This window comes from Phoca vitulina, unplaced genomic scaffold (assembly GCF_004348235.1).
Source record: "Phoca vitulina isolate PV1807 unplaced genomic scaffold, GSC_HSeal_1.0 scaffold27, whole genome shotgun sequence".
NCBI lineage: Eukaryota > Metazoa > Chordata > Mammalia > Carnivora > Phocidae > Phoca > Phoca vitulina.
Window position 1 is genome coordinate 13,935,818 of NW_022589730.1, and position 16,736 is coordinate 13,952,553.

At 38.6% G+C, this 16,736-nt stretch overlaps 1 protein-coding gene across 1 annotated transcript in view; it reads right to left on the reverse strand.

The window, feature by feature from the left end:
- Positions 1-12,332: 12,332 nt before the first annotated feature.
- RELCH (RAB11 binding and LisH domain, coiled-coil and HEAT repeat containing) overlaps positions 12,333-16,736 on the reverse strand; it is a 112,853-nt gene continuing 108,449 nt past the window's right edge. The window contains exon 30 of the mRNA XM_032422533.1: positions 12,333-15,190. Coding sequence (XP_032278424.1) covers positions 15,094-15,190 — 97 coding nt within the window. The 3' untranslated portion in view covers positions 12,333-15,093. The remainder of the gene's footprint in view (positions 15,191-16,736) is intronic.

Genomic DNA, 16,736 nt, shown 5'->3' on the forward strand with positions numbered 1-16,736 from the left:
TTAGCCATTCTGACTGGTGTGAGGTGGTATCTCATTGAGGTTTTGATTTGGATTTCCCTGATGCCGAGCGATATTGAACACTTTTTCATGTGTCTGTTGGCCGTTTGGATGTCTTCTTTGGAAAAATGTCTGTTCATGTCTTCTGCCCATTTCTTGATTGGATTCTTTGTTCTTTTGGTGTTGAGTTTGATGAGTTCAAGAGAAGATTCTTAAAGACCTGGTGCCCCTTAACTGTAAAAAAGATTTTTGTTGGTGGCGTTAAAGTAGGCACTGAAGAACATCATCTAAGATTATTTCGAACAGTATGGGAAAACTGAAGTGATTGAAATCATGACTGACTGAGGCAGTGGCAAGAAGAGAGGCTTTGTAATATTTGGTGACCATGACTCTGTAGACAAGGCTGTCATTCAAAAATCCCACACTATGAAAGGCCACAAGTGGGAAGTAAAGAAAGCCCTGTCTAAGCCAGAGATGCGAGTGCTTCATCCAGCCAAAGAGGTGGAAGTCGTTCTGGAAACTTTGGTGGTGGCCGTGGAGGTGGTTTTGTGGAAATGACAACTTTGGTCATGGAGGGAACTTCAGTGGGCGAGGTGGCTTTGGGGGCAGTTGAGGTGGTGGCCGATATGGTGGCAGCGGGAATGGCTATAATGGATTTGGTGACGTTGGAAGCCATTTTGGGAGTGGCGGAAGCTATAATGATTTTGGCAATGACAACAATCCATCTTCAAATTCTGGGCCCTTGAAAGGAGGAAATTGCGGAGGCAGAAGCTCTGGCCCCTATGGTGGTGGAGGCCAATACTTTGCCAAACCACAAAACCAAGGTGGGTATGGTGGTTCCAGCAGCAGTGGTAGCTAGGGCAGCGGCAGAGGATTTTCATTCCTGCCAGGGAGCGAAGCTGAGCGGCAGAGAGCCAGACAAGGGACACGGAAGCTACTTATAACACATTTGTGAATTCAGCCAAGAACAGTGGTGGCAGGGCCGAGCTGCTACGAAGAAGACATGTTTTAGACAATAGTCATGTGTGGGGGCAAAACACTTGAGGACTGTATTTGTAATTGTATAACAGGTTATTTTAGTTTCTGTCCTGTGGAAAGTATAAAGCATTCCAACAAAGGGCTTTAATGTTGTGTATTTTTTTGTTTTGTTTTTTGCACCCATGCTGTTGATTGCTAAATGTAATAGTCTAATCATGACGCTGAATAAATGTCTTTTTTTAAAAAATGTGCTTGTGTAAAGTTAGTCAACTTGAAGTCAACTTGAACTTGGTAAACTACCCCAACAGTGTGAAGTTAGAATTCCTTCAGGGAGATGTCAGGTTCCATTAGAAATTTACTTGCAACCTGTTTGGGCACAGAAGCCATTGTTTCCAGACTTTGGTGTAGTTGAACTGACAGTTAATGTGTTGTGACCTGTAGTTTACCATTAAAAGGGTCACCCAAGCAAAGTCATGGAGTTTATTTGGTTATCAATATGATTGTTGGCACATGCTATGCAATATATCTAAATTGAATTATGAACATATATCTAAATATGAATTGAATTCATATTGAAATATGAATAAGTATCAGATAAAATTATAGATGGGACTAAAGCTTGTATATCATTCATTATGTGTAAACAATAAATGATTTAATATCCTCTTGATAATAATAAAAAAAATCACTTTTGTTGACAAGTTAGGGCCACAATGGACAGCTTCACAGAACAATGGAAATAGGACAGTCCCAAGACAACAGAGCGGAAAATTGCAGCAGACAGGTAGAACTTTTCATCCTCATCCTCTCCCTGAGTACTATCCACTCCAACCTCCTCATAATCCTTCTCAAGGACAGCTATGTCATCACGGGCCTCAGAAAAATTTCTTCCGCCATGCCCTCGTCTACAACCAAGTGAACAAAAGCATGCTTGCCATACATCAGATCAACCTTGTGGTCCAGCCAAGCCCAGGCCTGAGCAATGGCTGTGGTGTACTTTAGCCAGATCTCCACCAGCTACCACAGTGGGAGGCTGGTAATTAATGCCAGCTTTGAAGCCAGTGGGATGCTACACTTGGTCTTGATGGTGGCAATGGCAACATTGGGAATCCTGTCGCCATGGCACAACAGGCCACAAACCCTGTATTTACCACAGCAGGGGGCACATTTCACCATCCGGTTGGTTGGCTCAGAGCATGGTCGGTGGTTTCAGCTACAGTAGCTGTTCATGGTAGGCTTTCTCAGCAGAGATAACAGGGGCATATGTGGCCGGAGAGAAGTAAATGTGGGCATAAAGGCTTGGTCTGGAATTCTGTCAAATCAACATTCAGGACTCCATCAAATCTGAGGGAAGCAGTGATGGAGGACACAATTTGACTTATCAACCTATTGAGGTTAGTGTAGGTTGGGCATTCAGTATCGAGGTTTCTACGATAGATGTCATGGATGGGCTCGTTGTCTACCAGGAAGGCACAATCAGAGTGCTCCAGGGTGGTGTGGGTAGTGAGGATGGAGTTGTAGGGCTCAACTACAGCTGTGGAACCCCAGGGGCTGGGTAAATGGAGAACTCCAGCTTGGACTTCTCATCATAATTGACAGAGAGTTTCCATCAGCAGGGAATTGAACCTAGAACCAGTACTCCTACCAAAGCTGTGACAACCAGGAAGCCCTAAAAATCTGTGCCCTGGTCTGTGAATTTGGTCCAAGGAGAGGTCAATGATCTCCTTGCCAACGGTGTAGTGCGTAGGGCCATAGTTACTGGCAGCATCTTCCTTGCCTGGGATGAGCTGCTCAGGGTGGAAGAGCTGGTGGCAGGTGCTGGTACAAACTTCACAAATGATGGTGGGTTTCAGGTCTACCAACACTGCCCTGGGCACATCTTGCCAACACCTGTCTCAGTGAAAGAGTCATCTCCTCCCCCAAGGGTCTTGTCACTTGGCATCTGCCCAACAGGTTGGATGCCTGTTCCAGGCAATGGAGTTCCCAGTAGTCATTGCCCATCTGCACACCAGCCTGGCCACCATGGATGGAGATGCTTGAGACTTGTAGGGCTCTGCAGGGCTGGAGAAGGCAAGGGGATGGTGACAAGGATCTCCCACTGACAGACTACCAAGGATTCCAGGGGAGAAGCGGTGCGAGGCAGGCCAGCCTGGAGGGCCCCAATATACCACCCTCCCTCCCTACCATGGTCTCGGCCAAGTGGCCAGAGGGTGAACACTGGACCCCAACCAGGCCTCTGCAGGCCCACCTCCGACCCCCTGGGACCCACTCGGTTGCCTTGGCCTGAGGGTGTGTGATGCTGATTGGTGGGTTCAAATGTTCAAGGCAAACTCCTCTGAAGGAGCCAGATCTAGGAAGGGGAGGAGACATCCTGGGGCCACAGAAGGGCCAGTAGGGTGAGGACGAGGATGGAGACGGCTATTGGAAGGTTAAGAAAGGCGAAGCAGCTGCCGCGTCCTCAGTGGGTTTTGGGGGTGCGTCAGGTAGGCAAAGCCCAGGGGAGAAAAGGCGCCAGGTAAAGAAAGTCGTGGCCAGAGCCTCAGGAGTGCAGACCCTCCAGCTCTGCCATGTCCCTGGGCCCCGGACCATCCCTTTCAATTTAAATCTATTTAAAGTGACAGCATATAATTGGGTCTTGCTCTTTCATGTTATCTACTTTGACAGTCTCTATCTTTTCATTGGAGTTTTTCAGACCATTCACATTTAATGTGATTATAGAGATGGTGACATTCGAGTCTACTATCTTGCTATTTGTTTTCTGTTTGTTCCATCTTTGTTCGGATGTTTTCATCTTCTTTTGGACTATTTTTTAGGATTCCATTTTGTCTCCACTGTTAGCTTATTTTATATACCTCCTTGTTTTATTTCTTTAGCTTTGGGTTTACAATATGCATCTGTAACTTATCACAGTCCACCTTTGGATACAATTTTGCCACTTCATGTATAGTGTAAGGGCCTTAGAGCAGCACACTTCCATTTCCCCCTCCCAGCTTTGTGCTTCTGTAGTCAGACTACTGGTTTTGCATTGTAACTCCCTACTGTGCAGCCTGCCCAGCTATTTCCGTGCTTTTGGAAAGTTCTCTGGTAGTGCTGACTTAAAAAAAATTAAAAGTGCAAATATCCTTTGAAAAAGCAATTCCATGTCTTGGACTCTAATATATCAAGATATAAAGAGAGACATACAAGGATGCTTATTTACCTTAGCATTTTTGTAAAACCACAAAAAGAGAAAAATGTGAGTGTTCATGGAGAAATGGTAGAAAAAATTCTAGTCCCTTGTAGTATAGAATATAATGCAGTTGCTTAAGACAATTAAGTGGTTTCGGAAAGATGTCTATTGTTATTAAGTAAAAGAAGCAAGTTACAGAGTAATGTCCCATGTTTGTAAACAATCATAAACATGATTTTATTATATATGCAAAGGACGTTTCTAGAAAGACAATAATAGCAAACAATAATAGCATACTTAAGCATGCAAGTTCACTTAATCCTTGCCACAGCCTTGCAAGGAATATTATTAGTCCCATTTTACAGATGAGGAAACTGAGGCACAGAGTGGTTAATAACTTGCCTTAGGGTCACTTGCCAATAGTGGCAGAACTGGGATTCAATCCCTGGCTATCTGGCTCTGGAGTGTTATCCCACCTCACTAAGCATCAGATTTTTAATATCAGGTGAGTTGATGAAGGGAAAGAAGAAATGAACAACTTTAGTTATCTGGACTACTGTTGTCTGGAATGTGGAGACAGGCTTTCTAGAAAAAGCAATGGTGTGAAAGCCAGATGAGATTAGGATTTTGCTACAAGGAACTGACTTGTGGAGAGGGTACTTTCACTGTGGCACTTCATGAGAAATACCAAGGCTTGCTCCTGGCACATTTCCAACATTACCCCCTTCTTTTCTCAAAAAAGATTAAAGGACTTAAACTTCTGCTTGGAAAGCCCCAGAGGTGAGTGTGCTGGTTTTGGAAGCACTTTGAACAGTAGAATGCCCATGTTAACACGTTAAATCTACTAGCAAAAAAAGACCTTAATTTAAAAAAGACTAAATTACTTTTTGAAGGCTCTATTTCTATATTTACAGAACTATCATTCACATAATTCAAATATTTTATAAATATTAATGTAGAATACCATTTGGTAACAAAATCTACTAAAATGGGCTTGAGGATGTCATCTTTCCCAGAAAAACAGCATTATTATTATCAGGAACAGGGAAGTTATTTCAAATACTGTTTTTCTCTCTTAAGTGAAGGATTGCACACGTTACAGTTAGGTTGTTCATCATTTACAGAAACTAGTTTAAATGTTATTTATGATTTAAGAAACCCCACCCATTTACCAGCACATGTACAATTAAATTTTGGTTATATGTAATGAATGTAAAAATACATTTTAAGCAAAAGATATTTTAATATATAGTAAAGTTAAATGTTTCTGATTTTAAAAAGTAATCAGCTGACAATGAATTGTACTTACTTGTACTAAGGAAAAATAAAGTACATTATGCAAATACAGGAATCATAGGTTTATATGAAAATTCTTCTATATGGATAGTGTGCATCTTACCCTGGAAATCCCCACTACTTCCCACTTCTGCATGAACTCTTTAGTTTTCAGAATCAAAAAGGTAACATAAAAATGTAGCTATCATTTTTGTTTCTAGTGGATGGCCTTTAAGTTTTATATTTCATTTTAATGCAATATTTTAATTTTAATGTGACATTTTAATCTTATTTAGGCAGCAGAAAACAGAGGCACCATCTTGTTAATGAAATCCTTATTTTTTGACATGGTGATATCAAAATAGTCACTATTACTGTGGTAAGGAGCTAAAGAGAATACATTAAAAAAGCAAGTTTATTATTTATTTTAAAATTTATTAAGTAAATGTAGGACTTTACAAATCTTTCAGGGAAAACTTACTAATAAATACAAATGTTTTTATCACCTACCCTGTTATGTTCTGCTCTTCTTCTCATCTTGCCCATAAGATACTTTTTAAACAAAAGTAAGGCATTGATAAATCAGTGTTGATTCAGAGATAAATTAAGGCACAATACTATCCCGTAATGATACCCAAACAGCACATGAAAATTTATGGAAATTTTGAACTGTATACATGGAAACCTATTTTGCTTGCTTTGGTAGACTTTTTTTTTTTTTTTTTTTTTTTAGTTCTACAGATTTGATATTCAAAATAAATGAATTTCTGAACTGACCTGTAAAACTAATAATTATCACTACTTTTTGGATATTTTGTTACAGATAAAATGGTTTCAAGTGGAAACAGAGCGAATTTACATTTCCTCTACTTCCCTTCTTCTTAACCCTATTTTAATACTACGAGGGACAAAGTAGCTGTATGTCCCTTACATACAAACACAAGAACAAGTATTATCCTATATGCTGATGGCACTTCTGCTTTCAGACTGGTCAGGTTCAGACTGGCCACAATAGACAACTAATGCTGCCAATCTACATTGAGACGGAACGGTTTCTTTTCAACAACAATTTTATTGAAGTAGAACATACATCAAGTGTACAGCATGGCTAATTGTCATAAAATGAAGATGTACATGGAACCAGCACCCAAATCATGAAGTAGAACAGAACCCCCAAAGCCCCTTTAATCATTAACCCCTCATCCTACTTGATAGATTTAATTAGAACACCAGTGATTCACTTTGTCTGCTTTTGGACTTTATATAAATGGAGTCTGCACTGTAGTATTACCTTGTGTATGGGTTTTGTTCAATATTATTTGTGAGACATCCAGCTCATTACTGTATAATTTCCATAGTATGGAATATATCACTCTTTATTTGTCATTCTACTGGTGAAGGATATTTGGGTTATTTCACATGTTGATGGAATCAGATTGCTAATATTTAGTTTAAGAGTTTTTATATCTAAGAGATTGGCCTGTCATTATTCTTTTTTTCAATTGGGTCAATTTTTGGTGTCAGTATGTTGCTGGGCAAGACTGTGAAATATATGGAAGAACTTTGAAAGGGTGTGTAAGAATGCCATTATTTTTTTCTTAAATATTTGGTAGAACTCACTGATGAAGCCATATGAGCATTGGGGTTTCTTTGTGGCATAGTTTGAAATTACAAGTTCAATTTCTTTAATAGATCTAGAACTACTGAGATTTTGTTTCTTCTTGTGTTGGCTTTTTAAAGTTTATGTTTTTTTAAAGTAGGCTCCACGCCCAACATGGGGCTTGAACCCACCACCCTGAGATAAAGAGTCACATGTTCTACTGGCTGAGCCAGCCAGGTGCCCCTTTGTGTTGGTAATAGTAATATGTCCTTCCCTCTTAACTTTTTAATTTTATTGGTACCCATGTAGGATCATTTTCCTTTTGCTTGAATAATTTCTTACAGTTTTTCATTCAGTGTGGGTCTGCTGATAACAAATTGTGTTTTTTGGCGGGGGGCAAGAGTTGTCTAAAAATATTTTAATTCACCTTTATTGTAAAAGGTATTTTTGTTGAGTATAGAATTCTAGGGTAGCAGTTATTTTCTTTCAGTATTTTATTTATTTATTTAATTTTTATTTTAAGTAGGCTTTACTACTGTGATCACGACCCAGAGATCAAGAGTCGCATGCTCCACCAACTGGGCCAGCCAGGTGCCCCTTCTTTCCGCACTTTTTTTTTTAAGATTTTATTTATTTATTTGACAGAGAGAGACACAGCGAGAGAGGGAACACAAGCAGGGGGAGTGGGAGAGGGAGAAGCAGGCTTCCCGCTGAGCAGGGAGCCCAATGTGGGTCTCGATCCCAGGACCCTGGGACCATGACCTGAGCTGAAGGCAGACGACTGAGCCACCCAGGCGCCCCTTTTTCAGCGTTTTAAAGATATCATTCTTTTTTTACTGTTGGTAAGTAAACTATGAGTCTTATATTGCTGCTTTTCAGATTTTCTCTTTGTATTTGTTTTTCAGCAGGTTTACTATAACATATGTAGGCTTAGTTTACTTCGAATCTATCCTGGTTTGTGGTTCATTGACTTTCTTGATGGTTCTTGTCAGTTTGAGAGAATTCTTGGCCATTTTGCTTTGCAAATAATATTTCTACCCATTCTTTCTTTTCTCTTTCAGCCTCATATGACTTTTACCCTCTTTTCTGTGTTTTGCATTAAAAAAAAAATGTGTGCTGCTTCCCGTTTCCGGTTCTGCACACAGGGAGTTTGTAAGTTGCCACTCTGTCCTAACAACAAGTGAAAAGTCAAACACACAGAAAAATCAACAAATCTTCCCAAATCCATAAGAGAAGTGAGGTCACAGGGCACACTGCTGCCCCCCCAAAGTAGAGACTGACAGGCAAATACAGAGAATCACAAGGTACCAGGTCAGACACTCATGAGCTGAAATCTCCTTGGGAATCAGTGCTGGGGTAGGAAAACCAGAACTGTAATTAATGAATTGCTGGAGGCACAGTGGGCAGGTCTTAGTTAAAAACTCTGGTGGGGGGGTGGTGCCTGGGTGGCTCAGTCGTCTGCCTTTGGCCTCAGGTCATGATCCCCTAAGGTCTTGGGATCAAGCCCCACTTCGGGCTCTCTGCTCCGTGGGAAGCCTGCTTCTCCCTCTCCCACTCCCCCTGCTTGTGCTCTGTCCCTCTCTGTCTCTGTCTCTCTCTGTCAAATAAATAAATAAAACCTTAAAAAAAAAAAACAAAAAACAACTCTACGGGGACCCAGCTGTAGAGGGCTCCCCTTACTTTTGTAAGTTTTACCTCCAGGAGCTCAACCAGGTTCTCACAGTAAATATCAGACAAAAAGTCTCCTGTGCTTTCTGCAGACGGAGAGGAAAAGAAACCATTTTGAAATGGACAAGAGTACTCTGTTTTTCTTAATAAGGCCTGCCCTCGGGGGAAACTAGTTAACCAGAGCCTAACCTGATGGGTATGATCAGAGCCTAACTAACCTGGTGAAGGAAATTATCAAATTCTAGCCCACTCTCACCTGCCTGTCCTACCTAAGCGGGGAGAGAAAAACTGAGAAACGCTTGTTAAGTTCACAGCCCAGAGGCACAGGCTCACTAAAGACGGAGGCCTTAACCGGAGGACTATGGAATATTTGCCACCTCCCGCACACCTTACTGCCACATTAGTAAAGTCCTATTTACAATAGTTCCTTTACCCAGCACATAATATCTGGCTATCAAGAAAAAATTGCAAGTCATACCGAATGGCAAAAAGATATAATTTGAAGAGACAGAACAAGCAGCAGAACCAGGCATGGCAGGGATATTGGAATTACCAGACTGGGAATTCGTATGATGGATATGCTAAGGACTCTAATGGATAAAGTAGACAGCATGCAAGAACAGACGGGTGATGTAAGCAGAGAGATGAAAATCCCAAGAAAGAACCGAAAAGGAACAGTAGAGATGAAACACACTACAGAAAGGAAGAATGCCTTTAATGGGCTTATTAATAGATTGGATATGGCTGAAGAAAGAATCTCTGAACTTGACGATATCTCAATAGAAACTTCCAGAAATGAAAAGCAAACAGAAAACACTGGGGAAAAAAAACAAAAACAAAAACAGAACAATAATCCAGAACACAATATCCAAAACTGTGGGACAACTACAAAACGTGTAACATAGGCATAACGGGCATACCAGAAGAAGAAAGGGAGAAAGAAAACAGAAGAAATCTTTGAAACAATAATGATTGAGGATTTCCCCAAATTAATATGAGACACCAAACCACAGATCTAAGAAGCCCAGAGAATACCAATCAGGATAAATGCCAGAAAAAATACACATATTATTTTCAAACTATAGAAAATCAAACATAAAGAAAAAAATCCTGAAAGACAGAGGGAAAAAATGTCTTACCTACAGAGATAAGAACTACTTCCAACTTCTCCTCAGAAATCATGCAAGTAAGAGCAGAGTGCAGAGATGAAAAGCGTTGAGAGAAATAATTCACTAACTTAGAACTCTGTAACCTGTGAAATTACCCTTCAAAAGTGAAGGAGAAACAAAGACTTTCTTAGGTGAACAAAAATTGAATGTATTTGTTGCCAGTAGACTTGCGTTACAAGAAATGTTAATGGAGAGAAGGAAAATAATATTGGTCAGAAACTCAGATTTATATAAAGAAAGGAAAAGCATTGAAGAAAGAATAAGTGAAGGTAAAATAAAAACTTTTACTTTTCTTACTCTTTAACAGTTTTTTAAAAAAAATAATATCAACAATGTGTTTATGTATGCTTGTGTATATATTATATATATGCTTATATATAAGTGAAATGAATGACAGTAATAATACAAGGAATGAAAGGAATTAGGATTATTTTGTTATTATAAGGTAATTACACTACCTTTGAAGCATTCTAGTGTTTGTGAGAGTGGACTTGGATTAGCTGTAAATATATATTTGAAACTCTGGTAAAAAAAAAAAAGTAAAATTGATATGCTAAGAAAGGAAAGAAAATGGAATCATAAAATTCTTATTTAAAACCACAAAAAGAAGGGGCACCTGGGTGGCTCAGTCGTTAAGCGTCTGCCTTCGGCTCAGGTCATGATCTCAGGGCCCTGGGATCGAGCCCCGCATCGGGCTCCCTGCTCCACGGGAGGCCTGCTTCTCCCTCTCCCACTCCCCCTGCTTGAGTTTCCTCTCTCACTGTCTCTCTGTCAAATAAATAAATAAAATCTTTAAAAAAATGGACATAAAATCAGTAAGGACATAGCTGAACTCAATAACATCATCTATCAACTCGATATAATTGACATCTGTAAACTACTTCATCCAGTGACAGCAGAAAACACAATCTTCACAAGCTCACATGGAACATTCACCAAGATAGACCACATTCTGGGCCATAAAACACATCTTAACAAATTCAAAAGAACGGAAATCAGAAAATGTCTGCTCTTAGATCATAATGGAATTAAACTAGAAATCAATAACAGAAAGATAAATGGAATATCCCAAAATATGTGAAGATTAAAAAAACTTCTACATAATGCATGGGTCAAAGAAGAAATCTCAAGAGAAAGTACAAAATATTTTAAACTAAATGAAAATGAAAATACAGCTTATAAAAATTTGTGGGAGGCAGCAAAAACAGTACTTAGTGGGAAATTTACAGCATTGAATACATATATCAGAAAAGGAAGATCTAAAATCAGTCACCTAAGCTTCTACCTTAAGAAACTAGAAAAAGAACAAATTAAATCCAAAGTAAAAAGAAGAAAAGAAACAATAAGAGAACCAAAAAACAAAAACAAACAAAAAAACTAATGAAATTAAAAACAGGAAATCAACAGAAAAATAAACATAACCAAAAGCTGGTTCTTTGAAAAGATCAATAAAACCAATAAGCCACTAGCCAGGCTAACTAAGAAAAACAGACAGAAGACACAAATTACTACTATCAGAAATGAAAGAGGATGTGGACATCACTACAGATCTCATGGACATTAAAAGGATAATAATAAAGGAATACTGTGAACAACTCTATGCACACAAATTTGATAAATGAAATGGACCAATTCCAGGGTGCCTGACTGGCTCAGTTGGTAGAGCATGTGACTCTTGATCTTGGGGTGGTGAGTTCAAGTCCCATGTTGGGTGTAGAGATTACTTAAAAAAAAAAAAAGAAAGGAAGAAAAGAAACTAACAAATTTCTTGATACAATCTGCCAAAACTCAGAATCAGAATAGGCCTATATTTATTGAATCAAAATATTAAGAATTTTTTGAAACAGAAAGCACTAGGTCCAGTGTGTTCACTGATGAATTCTTATCAAAACTTAAGGAAGAGGGGCGCCTGGGTGGCTCAGTCGTTAAGCGTCTGCCTTCGGCTCGGGTCATGATCCCAGGGTCCTGGGATCGAGCCCCTCATCGGGCTCCCTGCTCGGCGGGAAGCCTGCTTCTCCCTCTCCCACTCCCCCTGCTTGTGTTCCCTCTCTCGCTATGTCTCTCTCTGTCAAATAAATAAATAAAATCTTTAAAAAAAAAAAAAAAAACTTAAGGAAGATAAATTTTCTGCAGTCTTTCAGAAGATAGAAACTGAGGCCAGCATTACCCTAATACTAAAACCAGACACAAACATTACAAGAAAACTGCAGACCATTATGTCTCATGAACAGACCATAACACAGTCAAAAATCTGCATATAACTTTTGACTTCCCCAAAACTTAACTACTAACAGCCTACTATTGACTGAAAGCCTTACGAATAACATAGTTGACTAACACTTATTTTGTATATGTATAATATGCCATAGTCTTATAATATAGTAAGCTAGAGAAAAGACAGTATTATTAAGAAAATCATAAGGAAGAAAATATACATTTACAGTACTAGACTGTAAAAAAAAAATCCATGTATAAGTGGACTTGTGCAGTTCAAACCCATGTTGTTCAAGGGTCAACTGTAATTGAATCCTGGCTACCCCTAAGATACCTATCCCTAAGATAAGATGCCCTGTTAAGCTTCTAAGTGGAGGCTTTTCATTTTTGTTCTCACAAACTTCTGTACCTTATAGCCTGGAGGTAGGAAAGGTATCTTATTTGCTTTTCATTTTTACTACCAAAGGAAGTATCTTTGCAGTTCACCTACTTGAATATTTTCACTAAAACACATTTTTTAAAAATTTTATTGGGACCCATCCCTCAGATTATTTATTTCCCCCTTCACTCCAGTATTTCCTTTCTCCCCTTCTCTGGTTTGGATTCTATGGTCCATCACTATAATCATTCCTTCACAAGTAGCTTTAAAGTCCTTGTCCTTTTTCCTCCTCTTAAGCATCTAGAAAAACCCAGCCCTGTTTATACTTCTCTGATACTTTACACCTGCTCCTGAATTGCTCCTGGCTGGAGAAAAAATTCACTTGTGTTAACTAGCTCTCTTTGTTTTTTTAAAGTTTTTATTCAAATTCCAGTTAGTTAACATATAGTGAACTAGCTCTCTTTAAATTCACAATTACTATTCTCAAATCGGCTTTCAAAACTGCTTAGCAATCCTGCAATTCCCTCAGTAATTCATTCTGCCATTCTCAAAGACAACCATTTCTACCTTCTTTCTCCTCAAACCTTTAACACTTCCCATATGCCAGCCAAGTTAATTTCTGTGTTTCATACTTCACTGAGAAAATAGAAGGAATTAAATGGAAACCCCCTAATCTTCCCACCACTAAATCTACTGAATCACCTCCATATGCATCTATTCTCCGCCTTCTCCCCTATTATAACAGAGGCCAGTCCCTTCATTTGTGCTTTGAATCTCAACCCCTCTTGCCTTCTCAAGTTCACTTGCACAATTTTTGCTTGTTACCACTGCTGCATCATCACCTTCTTTCATTTTACTGGCTTATTCTCATTAGCTTATGAACATGATCTAATTTCTCCTATTACAAAACAAAATAAACAAAATCCTCCTGTGACCTCCTGTTATTTTCTAGCTCCCAGTACTTCTGCTCTCCTTCATGGCAAAATGTCTTGAAAGGGCTGTCATCTCTAGTCACTGTCTCTCTTTCACCCATTCCAATCAGGTTTGCATTTCCATCAATCCACTGAAACTACTATTGAGGTCATCAATGACTTTAATCTTCCAATGGGTTTCAGATTTATCCTCATCTTGACCTATGAGTAGCAACTGACCCTCCTTAGAAGGCTCTTCTCTTTGCTTCCATGAAACCACTCTCTTGGTTTCCCTCCTATCTCACTGTACACTCCTCCTGATCCTTTTAGTAGTTGTTCTTGCTCTGTTGGATTTTGAAGTATGGGGAGTGTCCCAGGGTTCAGATTTGGATCCTCTTCTCCATGGTTCCTCTATCCCCAGGCCATCTCATTTAGTCCCATGGCTTTATCCAAATACTGATGACTCCATAATCTAGCCTGAGATCCAGATAACTAACTTCTTAACATTTCTATAGGTAGCTCTCAGACATCTTGAATTTAACACATCTAAAACAAAAATGTAGATTACCCACCCCCCCAAACTTGTTCTTTACTTTCTCACTATTGTCCAGTTATTGCAGTCAGAAATCTCAGCGACATCTTTGGTTTATCCCTTTCCCTCACTCTTCACACCCAATCTGTCATGCGAATTCTACTTCCAACTATGTTGCAGATCTGATCCTTTCCCTCTATTTTTGTCCAGGCTGCCATTATCTCTTGCTTAGACTACTGCATTCATTAGCTTCTGCCTTCAGCCTCTACTCATCTCCTTTTCAAAAACATTCTTACAAAGCACAAGTATATCCAATATAAATTGGATTAAGCCATTCTACTATAACTATTCTAACTATTCAAAGGCTTCCCTTTCTAACTTCTAATCATAGTGTACAAAGCCCTATATGATCTGGCTACACCCATCTCCAATTTCATCTTTTGATAGTGTCTCAACCATACTGGTCATTTTTTCCCCAGTTCCTTGAACACAGCACTATTTCTCATCTCATTGCCTATGCACATACTGCTCTTTTTTCTCTTTTGTTTTCACATGGTTAAAGCCTATTCTTCCTGGTTTTCAGGTAAAATGTTACCTCAGAGATGTCTTCCAAAGCAAACCATAAAGATAATCCCCCTAACTAAAGTACATCTTCCTCAGCCCTATTTTCTCAACTTGTTTGTTTCCCTGACTGGCTGTAAGCTCTGTTCTGTCAGTCTCATTCATGCTTAGCACAAAATAGGTCCTCCATAAATGTAGGTTGAATGGTGAATGACTTTACAATCTTCAGAAAGGGATGGCTTCTCCACACTTACAGATCACTTGGAAGACTTGGTGAGGTTTGTGGGTAAGAGTTGTGGCCCAGAGAACCAGATACGGATGTAAACACTGTAGAGCTTTTTAGCCCATATACACATGACACAACTCTTTTTTGCATTTTTATTTATTCCATATATTCTACCTTGGATATAAATAAGGACATTATGAGAAACAAAGTCAAATACCTTGCTGAGGTCAAGATGCACAAGACTACACAATTCTCCTGATCAACAACATACAATAGCTCTATGAAAAGGACTTTAGGTTAGTTTGGCATATAGTCTCAGTAAATTCATCCTGTTTTGGGGGACTCATCCTTTCAATGTAATTGGCAAACTTGCATGGAATTGGTATCAAGCTTGCAATTCATTAATTCATTCAATTAATGTTGAGTACTTATCATACACCAGGCATTCTTCAAATACCGGAGACACATTGGTTGAAAAGGATAGACAACATTCTCTCTCATGGAGCTGAGTCTAGTGAAAGAGATAGACAATAAAAAACAAGAAAATGAGTATTGAGAAGAGTAATTATGAAAAAGAAGAACCAGGGAGATCTTAGGGAATTAGAGGAGTTAATTTGGATTGAGTAGTCAGAAAAGGCCAACCAAGAGGCTTTATACAGATTTAGAATGGTAATCCACATTTTGTCATATCTATTGGCTTCTCATTTTTGAAAATCAGGACATTTATCCATCTCTAATCTGTCGCCTCTCCATGATTTTCTTGAGGATGATTACACCACAACACTGTTTCAGTAGTATGACAAATAAAACAAAATGGTCTCCAAATTTGGTATGTAGCATTTACCTCCTAAGATCTGAATACTTTTGTAGTGTCTGCAAGAAACCAGAATTCTAACTTTTAAAATCATTGGTCAATGGTTAACCTTTGTTTCCTTCTCTTAGATAACACTAGGAACCAATTATTTTCAAGAAATGGCAGTTCTTGTTCTTCTTCCATTAGTATGAAAAGTTTCGTTATGAGGAGGTTCAAACTAAATATCAAAGAAAGCTGTAAATTACTATAAAAATCAAATATATACTAAAAGACACGAGTGAAGTTGCAAAGGGTAAATAAAATATTTTACAAACTCTAAATTAATTATGTAATGAAAATTAACTTATTGGACTAATTTACTTATTAGGCTTTTGAAAAAAAACCTGAATTTCAAGTTTTGGTAAACAAAAAGTAAAATTACCTTACCAGTCTTCACTAAGGCAAAAGTAACAATCAAAAGTGGTTTCTGCCTTCTACTGCAGTTTTAGGTAAATGATGCATGTCATGGTAACTTACACACTTACTAGAAAACAAAAGTATGGGGAAGGAGGTTATCCACAGTTACCCATGCTTTAGTTATTCAGGGGCTTATCTTAATTCTCTTTGAACTTTCATAATACTAAGTGCTACAGCACTTTCAGGTTTACTATTGCATAATTTTCATAAAATCCTGTAAGGAATAGAGAGCATGTTATTATTTCCATGCTTTTTGATGGTTGTAAGACAAAAAGGAATTTGCTAGAAAGGGAACTGTATTTATAAAATTCATATAAAAAAGGAATTAGGAAATGATTTACATTATGACAAGCATCCATCTTAGGTTCAATACTTAATACACGACAGGGAGATTTATGAACAGAGGAAGCTAAAAATTTAAAGAATTGTCAAGTAATTATCAGAAATGAAGATAAAGTATCTATAAAACTGTAAAGTCAATGAGAAATCATTAGATTTACTTAGCAATGTACATGTTACATAAGACACTTATAACACTTTCAGTTTCATCGAAAATGCATGTCCTAAAAATATCTAAGGTTGGAAATGCTAACAATTAAAAAAGGGGTTATTTTTCCAGTAAGAATAGTTTTAAAAGTTTTCATTTTATTTTATTTATTTTAAGATTTTATTTATTCATTTGAGAGAGAGAGAGAGAGACAAAGGGAGAGCACGAGCAGGGGGGAGAGGCAGAGGGAGAGGGAGAAGCAGACTCCCCCCTGAGCCGGGAGTCGGACATGGGGCTCGA